This window comes from Doryrhamphus excisus, linkage group LG3 (genome assembly GCF_037039965.1).
Source record: "Doryrhamphus excisus strain RoL-2023G ecotype Guam linkage group LG3, RoL_Dexc_Guam_v1.1, whole genome shotgun sequence".
Taxonomy (NCBI): domain Eukaryota; kingdom Metazoa; phylum Chordata; class Actinopteri; order Syngnathiformes; family Syngnathidae; genus Doryrhamphus; species Doryrhamphus excisus.
The window spans coordinates 16,715,689-16,728,240 of NC_136359.1; the positions used below are offsets into that span (position 1 = coordinate 16,715,689).

The 12,552-nt window shown below is 40.0% G+C and overlaps 2 protein-coding genes across 3 annotated transcripts in view; both read left to right on the plus strand.

Moving 5' to 3' along the window:
• Positions 1–4,218, plus strand: part of coro1ca (coronin, actin binding protein, 1Ca) — a 28,790-nt gene extending 24,572 nt beyond the window's left edge. For both annotated transcript variants that reach the window (XM_058070901.2, XM_058070902.2), the window contains 5 exons: positions 130–234; positions 310–455; positions 667–724; positions 828–1,058; positions 2,188–4,218. In XM_058070901.2, coding sequence (XP_057926884.2) covers positions 130–234; positions 310–455; positions 667–724; positions 828–1,058; positions 2,188–2,307 — 660 coding nt within the window. In that variant the 3' untranslated portion in view covers positions 2,308–4,218. The remainder of the gene's footprint in view (positions 1–129; positions 235–309; positions 456–666; positions 725–827; positions 1,059–2,187) is intronic.
• A 5,380-nt stretch (positions 4,219–9,598) lies between these two features.
• tmem119a (transmembrane protein 119a) lies at positions 9,599–10,719 on the plus strand. The gene has a single exon (XM_078789273.1). It carries the CDS (start codon positions 9,599–9,601, stop codon positions 10,331–10,333), a length of 735 nt encoding a protein of 244 aa, XP_078645399.1. The 3' UTR covers positions 10,334–10,719.
• Positions 10,720–12,552: the final 1,833 nt, after the last annotated feature.

Genomic DNA, 12,552 nt, shown 5'->3' on the forward strand with positions numbered 1-12,552 from the left:
TAACACATTTGCCGCCTACAGGTCAGTAATTGAAGTCAGTCAAATCTTAGTTTACCACAATCAACATTCATGCATTTTGTGTTTTCACATGTATCCTACAGAACCTACAATGCATCTTTCTGTTTTCAGAAAAACATGGAAGAACCTATAGCTGTCAACGAGCTGGACACCAGCAATGGGGTACTCTTGCCCTTCTATGACCCAGACACCAGTGTTGTTTACCTTTGTGGAAAGGTATGATCTGAACACTCAAGCAACCTCTCAGACCAAAACCAGGCATCTCAGCAACTTCTCCATTTTTTTTAACAGGGGGACTGCAGCATCCGCTACTTTGAAATCACGGACGAGGCTCCGTATATTCACTACCTTAACACGTTTGTCACCAAGGAGTCTCAGAGGGGCATGGGCTGCATGCCAAAGAGGGGCCTTGATGTCAACAAGTGTGAGATTGCAAGGTAAGGAGTTTTTTTGTTTGTTTTTCCTGGCACTCGTATATTGAGAGTTTTAATATTTAGTTTTTTAGTACTCAACTCGTATTGTAATTACTAGCTTTACCACTAGGAGGCACAATCTGTTAACTGTCCATGCCTCTTTTATGTAGTTCATTGAACTATAAGATAAGATATGCCTTTATATGGGTAACAGTGTTTACTTTGTCATTGACAGGTACTATAAACTGCTTGAAAGGAAGTGTGAGCCTATTGTCATGACTGTACCAAGAAAGGTGAGTGTTCATTGTTACACTTTGCAGTCTGCCATTAAAACATCCTAATCCTCTGAATGCTGTGACATAAGTTAAAACACTGACTCTGCTTTTTTTTTGCCAGTCTGACCTGTTTCAAGATGACTTGTACCCTGATACAGCCGGGCCTGACCCAGCCCTGGAGGCTGAGGAGTGGTTTGAGGGCAAGAATGGAGACCCCATCAAAATCTCCCTCAAAAACGGCTATGTTCCACTCAAGAACCGAGAGTTCAAAGTTGTCAAAAAGAATATTTTGGACACCAAGGTGACCAAGAACGCAGAGAACTCAAGCCCAGCTTCCACAAACCCATCGATTGTAAGTATTATTGCATTGCATTGCATGCATTGTGCTGTGCACAAGACATTAACCTTTTGAAGAGGGATTGCATTTAAAGAGCATCAAAGTAGTTTGTACAGCTGCCTCCAGGAAGGTTTGGGTTCTCTCTTTGTCTACCCTGTGACAACTGATGGTTGCAAGGTTGTACACCTCCCTCCCAACCAAGTTTACTCCGGGATATAAATGTATATTGAAGTTAAGTCCTTTAACGTGCTGGGATTCTTCATTCAAGCCTCTGAGTAGAATTTGGGGTTTGTTTGCCCTCTCAAATCAAGACTGAAGTTCGTACTAATAAGCTTTTGACTGACATGAGCTGAGATGTTTTTTCTTGATTAAATATATATACATATACTGTTCCCTTATCGCTGCCACCTTACGTACTGTACATATTTCATATTGTTCTGATTGATTCATCACTGCCAGCGTAGTATTACATCCTTGTGTCAGCGGGATGGTCCAACACTCAATCAAGTGGAGCGTTAGCCAAAGTAGCACAATATTTTTACAGACTTTGGACGTCAGTGCACAAGATTTGTTTATATATATATATATATATATAAAGAAAATTACAGGCTTTTAGTGTGCCTTATAGTGTGGAAAATGCAATACAGAGTCATATTTACTAGCTAGTGAAAAGTTCTATCTGCAGCCACTGAGTATTTGCAAACAGTTGCCAAAAACAAATTCTAAGCAGACAACACGCTGACACACACTGGGAGAGGGTTGTGGTCCTGTATCGTATATATCGTCGTATAATAACAGGTATATTTTCACCGATATTGACTAATCTGTCATATGCCATAATCGGCCCGATATCCGATATATCGATCAAGCTGTAATCTACAGTACGTGTTGGTTTACAAAATCAAAGTCATCCCTGCATACTTAGTTTTCAGTATGTGGCCCTCAGTGGAATTGCTAAGTAATTTTTTTTTTTTTTTTTTAAACATGAACCAATATCAAATGATCTATCCAGTATCCTCACCTGGATTTGTAGCGGTTGGTAGTGAGCTTCATGTAGCTCCAAACATACATGTCAATGTTTTGTTAAATTGCTTTCTTAATGTTATCGCGTAATAACAATTGCTTCCTCTTATTCTTCTCACAGAAATCTGAAGCCAAGCTGGAAGAGATCTTGAAAGAAATGAAATCCCTCAAAGACCTGATCAGCAGTCAGGAGAAGCGACTGGTCAAAATTGAAGAGCAAATGTCCAAAATTGCAATTTAGGGACTCTTTGCCCGACCTGCTACAATTCACCACTTTCTATTGGCTGGGAGGAAAGGGGGACCAGTCACTGCCTATCTCAATGACAGTGTTTCGTCTAAGGCCTGCCTACCAAGGATCCCTAGCAACATTCCAGATTAACCTTTCTTAGCTCACCCCAAACACTGCATAACACAGTTGGAATAAGAAGGGTGTGGAATCTTTAGCAGAAAATCTTTTTTTGATGACCAAGGACTATTTCCCCTTTATTCCATGGCAGTTTTTATTTTAACTAACTTGTGTAAAATGTCTGTCCAGTGTTTTTTTTGTTTTGTTTTTTGAGAGTGTGGGGGCCAACAAATTCCAATATGAGCATTTCCAATGTATTTTGGATTCTAGTGTCTGCTTGGCAGGTTCCAAAATTGTAATGTGGCCAAACTGCACTCTTCTCCTAATCCCCACTCAAATGATGATTCTATCTTGCCATTTGAGGCTGCACAAATTCTACACTGACGACATCTGCTATCTACCCCCCCACCCCCTTTTCCTGTCATTCTTACTCCCTCATGCGATGAGCACGTTCATTCCTTTGTGTGTTGGATGGTTTTCATTGTGATGTGTTTGTGTGGGCCACAGAAAGAACCAACTTAGTGGATCTCTCAAATCGACTGAAGTCAGCTTTGTTTTTGGAAGAGGTTCATTCACCAAGTTCTAGTCAGAATCCACAACTGCAGCCAGTCATAATGTAGTTATTGTTTCCTTCTATGGACTATTTTCAACAATCTGACATGTTTTCAAGATAATCGGGACACAAGAGAAAACCATTTGATAATCAATCCCTCAGGTTATGTCTAAACACACAAGATCGTGCCTCATGTTTTTGGCCCTTTTGGTTTCTTGTCACTGTGGCCATTCCATTCTGTCTTTGTTTCGTGAGGGTTGGTTATTCTACTTTTTCCCCCCACTGTTCATTTTAGCCAATTTCTTGTTCCAGCTGTGCTTATGTCTGGCTCCCCCCTGCCTCTCAAATGCCCATTCAGGACAATTATTGACACACAGATTTTCTCATGTGCGCTTTTTAAAGCCAAATATCTTTTTATTTTCCATCTGCTTCCCAGTGGGAAGTGGAGACGGGTAAAAAATTTTGTCTCATTTGCCTTTAATGTTTTTTTTTTTTTTTTTTTTTACCACTGTAAAGCCCTGAAAGTGCCATAGGCGTGATGAAGCAAGTTTTGTAGAGGACTGATGTGTGAGCATGTGTAGTTCAAGTCACATAGTAAATGGAAGATTTGAAACCACTTATGGGAGCAAAAACGTGCAAAGTCGTCAGACTTGGGTTTTGAAATACGTATGACTAAAACATCCCACAACAATCAGCAGTATTGATCGTTGAAACAACAGGACTGCAGTTTCCAGTGTTGTTTTTTTTTTTGTTTTGTTAAATGATGATTAAGTCAAACCAAGAAGCCAACAATACTGGTGGGAATGGAGCACAACAGAACTGTAGTGTCCTGTTTGCACTGTAAGCACCCAAGCTAAATTTTGAAAAGTAGTGACTAGCAATCCAAAGGGACAACGTAGGTTGGAAAAATAAATGTTTGTTATTAAGGTTGAGAAAATGAGTGAAAGCTGTGTACATAACATTAGCGTGTTCTGTCTCTTCCTTTTATTTTCTTTGTGGCTGTGCCGAAAAGGGTGTTGTAAAGGGGGTGGGTTTTAAATGTTTCTCATTGTCTGTGCCCCCTGCATTTCGCCATATTGCAACAGCAGAAGCCTCTGTTATACTGGAGGGCGTATATGAAAATCAAAGCAAATCAAACAAAAACAAAAACCAGGTTGAAGCCACGTGTTGCGGTGTGCTCAACGTGTATTGTTCATTATTCTTGCTTCAAGTATCAAACATTGATTTACAAAAATAAAGACTTTTTAAAATGGGCTTCATTTGATTGATTCTTGATTTAAAGCAGGGGTTTTCAAAGTGTGGCAAAGTGAGCCTCCCCTCTTAGATGAGTGTAATGCAGTCACAGCCTCCCCTACTGGCTGAAAACAGATTTATCAGCCTACAATATTTGGTGACAATTTCAGCTAAACTCAGAATCTACTGTCTCACCGTAGGAAAAAAAACAGACAATTTATTGCCGGTTGTTGGTTGCAGGTTGCGCTACTGTTAGCAGTCATAACCCACACAACAATTTCCCCTATATGGCTTATTTACTCTTACGGCTATTATATTAATGAGTGTTAAGACGACTATGGGGGTGTTCATGTCTACAGGGCTCAAAATTGAGACCAGTGTTAACGTTCTATTTGTCCAGCAGTGATCGTCTTGGAACTCTGCCTTGTTCTTATGGTAGATTTAGGAACACTGAGGCAAATGAGGACTGCAGTTCTGTAGGTGATGTGGCAACTTTTGTGAGTCGTCTGTGTGCACAAGGGGAAATTTTGGTTGGCCCATTTACATGTTTTTTTGCCATTTTTTGATACTAGCTCTCACTGTGGCTCGCTGGAGTCCCAAAGCTTTAGAACCTTTTAATCTCAGTTAATTAATTGGATTCTTTTTGTCCATTAGTAAGTAAAGGTTTCATATAAAAACATGTTGACATTTGTCATTGATGGAGATTGAAATTGGTTTGATCTGAAGTGTGACAAAAAAAGTAGGACATCAGGAAGGGGGCCAAACACTTTTTCACACCACTGCATATAACAATATATTGCGTGGGCTACTAATTTAATTTTTATGCTAGCAGCTCCGCCCACTGAGACAAGGACTGTATAACTAACAGGTCTCAGTCTGTTCATGCCGTTGTTCTTTAGAGCGTCACCTGAGTGACAGAGTTTGTTTGTAGGCGGCAGAAGAAGAAAGCAGACACTCATGCATATAACATAATATTGAGGCCAGCAAAATTATCAAATTCATTTTTATTTATTGTGTGATTAATGAATTCATTATAATTCCATAAATATATAATTTTTTTTCAGAATTCAAGATGTTGTCATGTTTTAATCTCTCAAGAGCTTGTGACACCCTAACAATGACCTAAAATACCAAAAACGAAAAAGCCTTCAAGGTCTTCAATTATGTCATTCAAAACAATTAGGTCGATTCCAACCCTGATATTAGAACCTGAACGTTTAATGGTACTTACTACATGGTATATAAACACAGCACTTTATGCAAGGTTCCGCGTGGCCATGCAGCAAATAATTTTCTAAATTATGGTTGAGTTGTGCTTAATTGCAACCTAATTTTGCTCATACCATATGGTGTAATTAAGACATTTTGGTAGAAGTCATTTTTAATAGATGCTTTGAATTTAGTACAGTTTAAACGCTGGCGCTCTACACGTGTTTTAGGATAAGAGGCTGCCTTTCTCCCTGTACTGGTCTTGTATGCGCTTCAGAGACAGGCTGTAATCAAGGGCATGTAATTAGAGAGGCCAAAAGAGTTGAGACTCGCCCCACCATGAACAGAAATAATCTGCAACATGGGTCCGATCTACCAAATGCAACGTAGCCACTGTGTTTTGAAGGTTTCATCAGCTCATCTACTATATTAGCTACTTCATCCATGTAAAGCAGTCAGCACACACAATATTTAATTACACTTTAGCCCAAACTTTCTATTTGAGGTTAGTTTCTCCATTCTCTGCCCTCTCATAATCTGAAAAAAGTACAATGTAAGAAGTCTCAAACATGTCATGAAGTCAAGAAGAGAAAGAGGGAGGAGAAGTTGAAACACAGAGGGATGGACATAACTTAGCAGTAAGCAGTTTAAAAAAATCTTTCAGTATAACAGGGACCGGAATGCTCGGAAACGCTCCTCCTCTCCTCTAGTCGCCTTTTTTCACCTCTCTGTCCTCGACTCCCTGTGGTCCTGCTTGCAAGACACACCAGCATCATTGGTAAGTATACAAACATTATCAGAATGGAATGGGTTCATATCTTTACATGTGTATTGTTTCTTAACAGCATAACATTAACATGTGACTGAACTATTTATTATGTATTGTTACTACCAGGTAAGTCCAGGTATTCACGGTACTTTACTACAAGGATACATATTACTACATATATCTTTATCTGTAATTACGCGTATTTTATAGAAGATAGTACAGGTTGTAAAGTTGGTGTTCTTTCTTTTTTCAGTGTAGTATTTTTTTCAGTTTACTCTTTTTTTTGAAGCAACTTTTGATGATCTGTAGGGTTTTTTTTGTATATATTTGTAAAGAATGACCCCCAAATTGGGCCTACTGGTTAGCATATTGCCCACACAGTCGGGAGATCAGGAAGACCTAGGTTCAAATCTCTGTTTGGTCATCTCTGTGTGGAATTTGCATGTTCTTCCCGTGCATGCATGTTTTTTTACGGGTACTCCGGTTTCCTCCCACATTCCAAAAGCATGCTAGGTTAATTGGCAACTCCAAATTGTCCATAGGTATCAATGTGAGTGTGAATGGTTGTTTGTCTATATGTGCCCTGTCATTGGCTGGTGACCAGTCCAGGGTGTGTAAGATTTTTCCGGGTATATCCTCCCACATTCCGAAAAAAATTAATGTTAGGTTAACTGGAGGTTCTAAATTGTGCATAGGTATAAATACAAATATAAGAATTGCTGTTTGTCTATATGAGCCCTGTGATTGGCTGGCGACCAGTCCAGGGTGTCAACTGGGATAGGCTCCAGCGCACCCCACGACCCACGTGAGGACAAGCAGCATAGAAAATGGACCCCAATGATGTTCTCATATGATGCCCATGTATTTCAGATGAAGATGACTGCAGTCGCCATGTCTTTCACTCAGAGACGTTGTGCACCCAGCAGCAGAATGCAGTAAATGTAATTATGGCTGTAATTATGGGGATTGAACAGGCAGTCCTGTAGCTGAACACCCAATCTAACCATCTGGTGTAGTGTGCCTATGTGTGACCACACAGAGAGAGTCCTACTTACACTGTATTTTGACAATAGGAGGAGCCTTTACCTTAGCCTAAAATCTTTGTAAAATCTTCGCATTATGGCATTACCTTAAAAGTCTTGAGTGAAATATGAATTTTTCTGCATTTTTTTTTGCTGAACTCCATGATGAGTTTGGTAGCTAGGACTACTTAGCTACCATTATTTTGCTGCAAGGTTGTTTTAGTAAGTCAACATATTTCTCTGTGTGCACCAGCCCACAGCAGCTGGTGCCCAGTGTAAATATAGAGGCCATAGCCACTGACGTCCCACGCCTCTGTGCACAATCTGGACAAGAACTTCCTGCTGGCTTTGGTGTGGTGGATGGGTGGCTTCTCCCTGCTCTACAAATTATAAGGCCCGCAGCACCAAACTGACTGTCTCCACCCCAAATAAGTAATGGCTCTGCTGCTTTGCTAAAATAGATTTGCTGTTGTAAAATGAGAAATGGAAACCTGAAGTTACATGTAGTTTTTAGGTTCTAGACCCACCAGGATGTCATAGAATACGCTTGAGGTGATACATGAGGATTTGAAATACAATGCAGCACCATATGCATGAAGGTTCATTCTTGACCTAGGAAGTAGCATAAGGTAAAGCTTCTTGATGCTTGGTGCAGGCAGGAAAAACTGTTACATTATTCATCATCTCTTGTTGATATTTTAATATTTCAATCTGTAAGCAGTGGCGGTGATGCTGTGTGTCAATGGATGAAGACCAAACCTTTATTAATCCGCAAATTGATCTTCTTGAACTTAAACACACACCTTTTCCAGTCCAAACAAGTTCAATCCCAGGAGTCCTCTCACCCTTTTGACAACCTCTCCTTTTTAACCACCTCAAGACAAAAAGCATTTTTTTAATGGCGAAGAAATTGCTACCTTTCATCAATTCCTCCCTTTGCACACGTAAAAAATACCTCCAGGTTTTTGCATTGTTGCTAATTAAATAAAAAAAAAATTTCATCAGTGAGGCTCAAGAAAAGAAATTCATGCTTTCTGAAATTCCATGTGAATTTTTGCCTGAGGGACTTGGCACATATACCCCTGCAACAATAGTAGACCTTGTGTATTAATGACAAATGCGTGGTGTTCCTTTGTTACTACCACTACTGAGGTAAAATAAGGCAAAATAAGCCAAAAACAGAGGTTGAAAGTATATGTAATAGCACAGTAGTGACACATAAGCAAGGGGAAAATGCACCACATTTTGCCTGAGAAACTACAATTTAATTTACTTACTTAAGTCATATGATTTTATATGATACTGTACAAGTTCTAAGCAAAGTTTGGTGTTGGTCAATGAACTCAGCCTTGGTAGCTGCCATGTGAGATCAACAAGGAAGTGGGCAAACACTGAAACGATAAGAATTGGTGGTGTTACAACTTTCCCGTGTCACAACTGATTCTTGTTTTTTTTTTGGGCCCCACCCATTGTCCATGGCCCCTGCTTGCTGTGATTGAGGACCCCTGGTCTAATAGCCATTTGCATAGATTGTCATTTTCTACCTCCAAAGCACTGTTAGCACATTTACTAGCAATGGGGGTTCAGTATTTTAGGTTGGGAGATAACCACTGTACCACCTGAGCCATGCCGTCCCATTAATTTTTATCTATGGTAATGGTAATGGTTTTATTTCATTTGAACATGCATCAGATTACAATTGAGTGCATCCCATAATCAGTTCACAGTTCCTCATGTCCAAAAGGAGTAGGAAGAAGCAAAGCTTATTAAATCCTACCCCTCCATCTGGTACTTTTACAATCAGTAACTGTTACATTTGTTCACTTCCTGCTTTCCATAATACAGTTTTAGGTTGTTTTTTTTAAGTATTTGTGATTTTAGAAATAAGGAGTTAGTATGTTCTCTGTAGGCGGCATTGTGAATTATCCTTACTGACCTTTTTTGCAGTACATTTAGCGAGTGAAGATTGCTTTTATAGTTATTAGCCAATATTTCCACACAATAAGTAAGATATGGTAGAACCAGAGAGCAATAAAGAGTGAGGAGGGATTGCTGATTGAGAACAAGTTTTGCTTTGTTCAATCTTGGATTGTTAGTAGTTCATTTGGGGCTCCAGACCACAGAGGAGCACCATTTAAAGGTTGAAGTCCGCAATATCTTGACTTCAGAGTTGATCCTCCGGTGTAGAAATAAGACTTGGGCTGCAAGTTTCCTGCTGAAGCTGCTTCAAGAAGGGGGTGGAGTGAGTAGTGGCTCATTTGCCTTAGACAGGACAGCCCCTCCTAACCCAATGGATCTGAACAGGGTTGTTGGCTGAAATGTTTGATGCTTTCAGGGGCAAAGGGTGCGGCTTTTTAATCTTTGTGCATTGTTTTGATGTTGCAGGGTTTTGCTGTAAAGATGACATCCCGCTTGGCTGTGCATATGACCTGTGTGACGCTGCTGTCACTGTGGTGGAATGTGGCTCAGTCCACTCCAATGTTCTACAACATATCCATGGATGGTAGCGGTGATGACGGGCTGGAGCTCCTCTTCCCTAAGTCCTTCTCCACCCGTGCTCCTGTTGAAGTCAGTGCCGCTACTAAGGCACCCTCCCTCACCAACACCATAACCACCACCATGATCCGCCTGAAGGACTTTGTTCTGACTAAAGTGGTGGACTTCCTGCAGCAGAATCTCCTTATCATTGTTGTTGTGACCTCTCTTCTCATTGTTATGGTTTTTATCATCTGCTGTGCCTCTGCCATGGGTCAGAAGCGCAAGCTGGAAGCTCACAAGCCCACTTCTCATCCTCCTCGGAAATACGCAGCGGATAAAAGCGGTGGACATAAGAGTCTGAACGATTCCCAGGAGAGGCCGTACGCCGTGGACCATGTCAAGAGGGTTCAGATACAAAGCAGGGCATCGCCAAAGAACCTGCGCATGCCCTCCAAGGCTCTGGTGGGAGAGAAAGGAAGAGAGGTCAAGTCATCACCCCGCCAGGAGGTGAGGAAGGTCAGGGAGGTGGAGGAGGTGGAGAAGGTGGAGAAATGGAGAGAGGAGCCCAAACACAAAGAGCAGAGGTACAGGGAGGAGGTGCAGACCACCTCCAGTCAGCCTGTGTGCACCTGCCATCTGAAGAAGGGCCACCACTAGACCATGTTCACACCTATACTTGCATTCAAACACATCAAATAGGAATTGGACTACTTGGTTGCTCCATCGTGCATTGAATGAATACACTTACAAGACACAACAATAGGTACACTGAGTAAGGCCTCTCAAAGATGAAAATGCTCAGTTTTCATCTATTATTGAAGATGTGGGGATGCTACTGAGAGGTATGTCCACTACCTCTACAATACAAAACGTACTATCGATTCCTGCTTTTATTAAAGTAATGAATACATCTTTGCAAAAGCTGTATATTGCATATACTTATTGCAGTTGGTCAGGTGCCGGTGTACCTAATGTTGTGTCTGGTGCATGAATGCAGTTTAAAATAAATACATTTATTTAAATTAAATTTCAAAAAGCAGTTTTGTTGAGAAAAAACAGCTGTCATCATGTGAAGCTAAAGGGTAAAACATAATGAATATATATACATTATCTATACACTTTGGTCAATATTAAATATTTATCTAATATAAATCCCATACTAATGTTTCAATGTAAAGATATGCCTGCCAAGACAGAGGAATCCCCTCATAATGTCCTGCTGTATAAGACATCCAATCTGAAGACATAAGACACTTTTGCTTTAGAGTGAATTATTTGGTGCTACAAGTCGCATCTTTTTGTATTTTTGCATCTTTTACTTGCGTACATTAAAAAAAAACACTTTCTTTATTGACACTTTAATATGTATTTATGTCTTTTGCATATATCTTCTTTCCACAATCTTGACATTTAACTTGCCAAATAACAGAAAATGTTAAACAATTTAACCATATGTTCTATGCAACTAAATTAAAAACCTTAATCCTCGATAATGAGAAATACAGTTATGTATATTTTTAGAGGACTGTATTTGTATTAGCTTCTTTATGTATACAATACATTATCAAAGTTTGATGGATGTTTAATAAGTTGTTTATTCTCAAAGATCCTTCGCATATTGGCAAAGTCAGAGGTTTAGCTTTAGTGGTGCTTATGTATTTGTCAATATACATTATTTGTGGTGGTTGTCTGATGTAATAAATCCTCAAAGTAGTCTAACTGTGAAAAGTTCAGTATTAATAGAGTTTTACCAAATTGTCTTCATTTCTAGCGGTGCGTTTTCCAATGGTTTTCTTCTTTTCTTCTCTCTTGTATAATAAATCTGTGGATTATGGCATTTCTGTTGTTTTATTAACCTGGAGACCACAAAATCACACACTCGGCCACCAGACATTTAAATATGTACACCTGTACAACCTCATGATAAAACAGCTGCATCAAAAATCTTGCCTTTACTTGCCTTTTTTCTGTTACATGATGTTTATTGTTGTGCCTGCAGTTTGCAGTGGTGTATGACTGCAATGCATGCCATTGAGCAATACACTGTGCACCCGGTGTACCTAATGGTGTGGGACGTAATATTGCCCTCTAGTTTGCTATGTGAAACCTGAAATGATGGACCTTGGGCAGGCCGATGATAGGATAACATATAGAGTTGTAGTGTTAAATTATTCATCAAATAATATTGAGTATATGAGTTTTACCTTGATATTGTTTCCTTAAAGACATTCATTCATTTTCTACCGCTAATCTCCACGAGGGCCGCGGGGGTGCTGGAGCCTATCCTGGCTGTCTTCGGGTGAGAGGCGGAGTACACCCTGGACTGGTCGCCAGCCAATCACAGGGCACATACAGACAAACAACCATTCACACTCACATTCATACCTATGGACAATTTGGAGTCACCAATTAACCTAGCATGTTTTTGGAATGTGGGAGGAAACCGGAGTACCCTGAGAAAACCCATTAATGCATGGGGAGAACATGCAAACTCCACACAGAGATGGCCGAAGGTGGGATTGAATGCTCGGTATGTACATGTATTTACATACATGCTAGTACAGTGAAGAAAATAAGTATTTGAACACCCTGCTATTTTGCTATTTCTCCCACTTAGAAATCATGGAGGGGTCTGAAATTTTCATCGTAGGTGCATGTCCACTGTGAGAGAGATAAACTAAAAAGAAAAATCCAGAAATCACAATGCATGATTTTTTAACAATTTATTTGTGTGATACAGCTGCTAATAAGTATTTGAACACCTGAGAAAATGAATGTTAATATTTGGTACAGTAGCCTTTGTTTGCTATTACAGAGGTCAAACGTTTCCTGTAGTTTTTCACCAGGTTTGCACACACTGCAGGAGGGATCTTGGC